At 35.9% G+C, this 6,336-nt stretch overlaps 1 protein-coding gene across 1 annotated transcript in view; it reads right to left on the minus strand.

The window, feature by feature from the left end:
• Positions 1-4,389, minus strand: part of LOC115213418 (retinochrome-like) — a 46,907-nt gene extending 42,518 nt beyond the window's left edge. Inside the window, exon 1 of the mRNA XM_036503993.1 lies at positions 4,025-4,389. Coding sequence (XP_036359886.1) covers positions 4,025-4,091 — 67 coding nt within the window. The 5' untranslated portion in view covers positions 4,092-4,389. The remainder of the gene's footprint in view (positions 1-4,024) is intronic.
• Positions 4,390-6,336: the final 1,947 nt, after the last annotated feature.

Here is a 6,336-nt window from a genome sequence, read left to right on the forward strand (position 1 = left end):
ATTTTTTTTTTCGTTTGTCCTCTCACTCATACACACACACATATATATGAGTGATATATACGCCATGATAGATCGGTAGCCACTAAACATTTTTTTCTCTCCTTGTTTCTTTCTGTGGAAGAGCGTAGGCTCAAAATGTTAAAGACTTTTTCAAATCCTGAGCATTATACTAATACATCTGTTTGTTTTCTAAACCACCTGTCTTCGTCTTTTGTTTTTTCTTGAATTCTCCCTATATATATATATATATATATATATATATATATAAAGATAGATAGATAGATAGATAGATATAGATAGATAGATAGATAGATAGATAGATAGATAGATAGATAGATAGATAGATACAATATCAAACACACACACAAAATATGTTTTACCAGTTCATGGGGCAGGCTGAGATTTATCAGCATGAGAGAAAATTTTCTCATCAATACACCAGGTGTAAAGACACCAAGAAGTCATAGACAAGTGAAGTAACTCACGCCAGGTCCCATTGCAGGAGTGGTAGACATTACTGTTTCGACATCTTTGTGACTTATCAATACCAAATACCCCAAAAAATGGCCAGACTCAAGCTAAATCACTCTCTATAACTATATGCAAACTGGTGTGAGAACCACATGCTGGTATGTCCCAATGTTTCATACCAGGGAAAAAGTCTAAATATGAATGAGAAGCAGTCCAAGGAACATAAAAGTATTGAACATACACATATATTTATGTATATATACTTATGAGGCTTAGGTCAACCCTGGGCTGTCCAAAGCTCGTAAGTATATTTCATAGATGGAAACGCAAAGTAGAAGATACCTGCTCAAAGTGCCAAGCAATAGGACTGAACCCAAAACCCCTTCACCACACAGCTATACCTATGCCTTTCTAATAATTGAGAATTTTTGTGTACAGCATTTAGTATGTCACATCTTAACATATATTCAAATTTTTATCATTGGTCCACTTGAGTTATCTCCCTTATCTCATATTTTTCTTTCTATTTTTATAGGTAATAAGACTGTAAAGCCCTGGAAATTAAGTCTATACTATCTGATTCTACATCAGCTAAGCTACTGTAATAGAATTCATGAAACATAACGTGACTATGAGACTACATGACAGACAACTAACTGCATCATGATGGAATGCAATAGACAGATATTAAAGTACACGAGGTGTCCTGCCTAAGGCCTGCTTATAAGTATTAGTAACATCTGTATAATAAGTCTTCGTAAGCAGAAATCTGTATAGCTACTGGACAACGATTTAAATAATGGTGTTTTGACTAGACACAAAGAGCCTCAATTTTAAAGCTTTACCTCTGTAACATGTATTGCTAATAATTATTGACACTTTGAATACTAGATAGAATCTTACAGGAAAAAAAAACATGGAAATTGAAGGCTTGGACGGATGATAAGACTGCTTTTATGTTTGAACAACATTGTTGCATGCAAGTCATTATAATAGCTGGCAGTAAAACAGTAAGCTGGTAAATTCATTAACACACCAGACCAAACGCTTAGTGGCATTTTGTCCATCTTTACTTTCAGAGTTCAAAACTTGCCAAGCTCCTCTTTGCCTTTTATCCTTTCAGAGTTGATTAGATAAATACCAGTTTTGCACTCCCCACAAAATTTCAGGCTTCATTCCCACAGTAGACAGGTTTGCCCATGGTGCCACGCAGTGGGACTGAACCCTGAACCATGTGGTTGGTAAGCAAGCTACTTACCACACAGCCACTCCTACGCCTATCTTGATTTTTTCTGAAAGTTTTGAGGAAACAAAGTCAATTCATGTGAATTGTGCTATCAACAGTGAGAATATTTGACATGATTTTTATGGCTGGATGCCAGCATTAAGAAGGGCATCCAGCCATAAAAACCATGTCAAATATACTCACTGCAGATAGCACAGTTCATTTACAGAATATGTTTGTATCAGTTCTATTGATAGAGAATAAACCTTTTAAACAAGTTAACACCTAGTCTTTAGATTGAATAAGATGATGAAAATATCGCGTCCCCTGGTGTAATGTATAATTGAAGGAACAGGCATGCCTTTTTATTTATTCGGGTACTTATTTCTTTTCTTTGATTTTCCCAAATTTATTTTACTATTGTGTTTTCTGTTTTGTTTGCAGTAAATAATTTTACTACTTACATGAATGGATGTTGAGTTAGCAGCAGACACACATAAATGTGTCCCGCTTCCGACTTTGTTTCCACATAACTTACAGAAAATTGGATGAGCGCGCACACATATATACTGACACACATCATATAAATCTCTACAAAATGGAACTTAAAAGTTAAAAAAAAAAATATGTGTCCACCAATATTTCTCTTTCTTTTCTTTTCTTTTTTTTTCACATTAATTTCTGAAATAATTGGAATCTACGCCATCTGAAAAGTATTTGTAGAAAATATCACGGAAAATATCACGGAAAATTTTATGAAAGTTATGAAGAAACAAAGTCGATGGTGGGACACACTTGTGTAGGTATGCTATGTTAGCCATTTATATAAATAAATTAATTAATTAATAAGCGAAAAACTTGTTAACATGAAGAAACGGGACGGAACACGACCTAAAACAATAAGGTAATAATAGGCTTGAATAATGAATATTTGTTGTAGTTACTCCTTAACCCTGATCTAACAAATCTACGATCGAAGGTATGCTAACAAGTATATCCCGTCTTTTTCCCAAGTATAATGCATCCAGAGCGTAATAATGAGTTCTCTTTCACTTTAACGAAAGGATTTGATCTAAGAAAGATGTTGCTGCGATTTCTAGCAGGTTGGACGACCGCATAAAGATACCCATGTTTAGAAGTTGGTTGATCTTTGAGGAAAGCAGCACATTAACTACGCAGTTTTCATCAAAGATAACCAAAGAAAGAAAAACAAAAGTTGAGATTTTTTTGCACATTTTCCGTATCCAAGCAAACTTAAATAAATAATAACGATCTGGAATTGAAATCGATTCGCAGATTTCGATTCTCCGATACTTCTACCAATGATGTGCAACCGATTGATACACTTCGTGTTGATTTGATGTTTTTCTGCTTTCTTTTTTCCTTTCGCTCGTGATTGTGTTGTCTTCGGTTTGGGATTTGTATTTTAATGTGGAATATTTATGCAATTAAGTTCACTGTAACAACTGTGAATAACAAAACAATTTTTTTTTCTTCTACCAATTCTAGCACATCAATAAAGGACGCAACATATTCTTGCGTTGAATTACCTCCCCTGATTTAACAATTTGGTTTATCAAATTTTAAGTTTAATAATTCAAAATTTGATTATCCTTTAATCCAAAAATAATTGAGAATTTCAAAAGACATTTTCATGATATATAGACAAATATTTCTTTTTCACACTACTCACTAGCTCAATAATCATATAATATACAAAAAATCAGAAAATTCTTTCAAGTTTCGCTGTAATTGTATGTGTGTGCGTATATATATATGAATTTAAAATACTTGGGACAATATATCAATGTTATGATTATATATGCGTGTGTGACTGAATGTAAACATAGCGGTTTCCAATTAAAGCATAGTAATTATCTATTTTTTTTCTTCATAAAACAATGTATTAGAAGTATTTCCGAAGATAATTTTTTTTCTCTACTCTTGGTACTTTTCAAAAAGAGTTGAATAGTAGAATGCTTAGGTATAGCTTGTGGGTTGAATATTTTGTTCCTTTCACTCGAAGCGACTATGATTCCCACAGAATTAAAAAGAGAGTATGTATATATATATATATGGTGGGACGAGCAACGAAACAGAGATTCTCTCAGTGGTATATTTTTTTTCAGGGGATACATCTTGTTGAAGGGGGCAAATGGGAATTGAGGTCAAGCTGAATCCTTCGGTGTTTTTTTTTTTTATTTTTTTATTTGGGAGTAACAGGAAAATAGTTGGATAATTCAACGAACATAACTTTTAGTGGAGACGAGCACAGAACCCAAAACTAATAATCTTATCATATTGAAAATAAGGGGGAATAGAACTTACCAAAAACAGCATATAAGATACCTGTGAAGGTATGTTCCCAGCTCGTAAATTCATGTGAGTTATTCATGGTAATTAACGTAAATCTAGATTTCTTAAGGAAAGCATATGCTTTTTTTTTTCCTTTATCTTTCTTTCTCTCTTTCCTCTCCCTGCTAATCAGTCGTCAAAGTTCTGTCACGGTGTTTAACTGTTGACAATATCAGCGGTTGTTAGCTATCTTGCCTGAATTCTACAGACTCAGCTCTCGAGAAATCGAGAACACTCGTTCATTTGGAAATTCTGATTGATGGAAAATCTTTATCCTGATGCCCTGTTGTTAATTCTGATAGAAGTTTTAAATTACAGGCCATTATTGGCTAAGATTTGTCTCAGGGAGGTGACTAATTAATCGTTCTCTCCCTGACACAAATACACTTAGTATCAAAATAAAGACTTTATTCTCTTCTCTTCGTCCCCCTCGCTCCCGTTTTCTTTATGCTTGCGTGTATGTGTGCCCACGCGTGCGTGTGAGCGGGTGGGTGGTTGGCTGTGTGCGCGTGTTTGTTTCAGCCAGGGGAATCTTAAGCGAAGATAAGTTTCAACAAGCAATGAAACTGGCAGACTTTGAAAGCAGCTTTTTGATCCCTCATTATGATTGAGATTTCAATTTTTGCTTATCTTTAGTTAAGCATAAGCTGTAACTGATATGCCATTAAATATTATTGATTGATCATGATCGGACGACAGTGACAACGATGTCGATGACGACGACGACAATCACACCTTTAATTATCATCGGCGTCGCGATCATCATCATCCTCTCTTTTTCCTCCTCCTCCTCGCCGTCATCATCATCAACATCACTTCAATTCAATTCTTCTGTGTGTGTATGCGCATACTTATGTGTATCGAAAGAGTTAGAGGGTTTTGGATGGCTTAATACAATATTTTGGTCCTCTCAACTCTTCCTAACCTTCCACTATCAAGAGAAAGTTGGTTGGTCCAGTTAGACTAACACCGCAGGTTGTATTGATAATATTAGTGACGACAAGGATAATATGCCGGTTGTGCTAGGAATGGTTCTTTCTACTACTGCCTGATCGAGTAAGATCTCAGCCGTAACAATCCGCCGCTATCACCACTATGACCTCTATTTCTCTCTCTCTCTCTCTCAAGGCACATCTACATAAGTGATCTAGTGATCCTTTCTATTATAGGCACAAGGCCTGAAGTTTGTGGGGAAGGAGACTAATCGACCCCAGAATTTCACTGGTGCTTAATTTATCGACCTCGAAAGGATGAAAGGAAAAATCGACCTTGAATTTGAACTCAGAACCTAGCGGATCTACATAAATGATGATAATGATGAAAATTGCATTCATTTCTTTAAATGAAAACATTAATAATAAAGATGTAGGAAATTTAAAATTAATCTGGTGAAAATTTCTAATAATACAAGAGTTTGGAAGAAATTTAATTAGGTGCAGGCATAGCTGTTTGGTAAGAAGTTTGCTTCCCAACCACAAGGTTCCGGGTTCAGTCTCATTGATTGGCACCTTGGAGAAATGTCTTCTACTAAAGTTCTGAAGTCTTGTGTATGGACTTAGTAGACGGAAAATGAAAGGAGCTCGTAGTATGTAGCGATTCGGCAAGAGATCGATTGAATAAAAAAAACCTTAAGTCCTGGGATCGACTAAAACTAGTTTATAGAGCAGGCCCCAAAAGTTTAGCGGGTTGATTAGAATAGCTTTGGCCCTGCTATAGTTACAATTCTTGGTTCCAATGAGTCGGGTATAACAGTGGAAAGAAATACAAGAAAACAAGTTGCAGTTATCTGCGAATTGGTACAGCAAATGTTGAGACATCTTGAATGAAGAAAATATACAGTTGGAACTTGGTGGCGTTTGCTGGGTACAATGGGAACAGAAATACGTGACGTGACTTAGTTGGTGGTCTCTCGAATCCGCTCTGCTTATTGGTGTAACGCGTCAAGGCTACTTGCAAATAACTCTCCTCTCTGCCGAAATCCTAACTCTACCGTCTTTGCACCTCACTAAAGAAAAGCGGGTAAGCAAACAATTTCCCGCGCTAAAACCAGAACTCGACCATCACGTGTCCGGGTCATGTGACCACTTGTAGAAAACACGCGTTTGAGCCAATTTCTCACTATTTTCCCCCACTTAGCTATGCTACAGTTCAAATGCTTCGTCAGAGAATGTTACGTATTATTGAGAAGCTGGCAGAATTGTTAGAACGTCAAAGAAAATGCTTCGCGCTCTTTATTACAGCTCTTTACGACTGAGTTCAAATCCCACCGAAGTAATATTGACTTT

This window comes from Octopus sinensis, linkage group LG6, assembly GCF_006345805.1.
Source record: "Octopus sinensis linkage group LG6, ASM634580v1, whole genome shotgun sequence".
In the NCBI taxonomy this organism is placed as follows: Eukaryota; Metazoa; Mollusca; class Cephalopoda; order Octopoda; family Octopodidae; genus Octopus; species Octopus sinensis.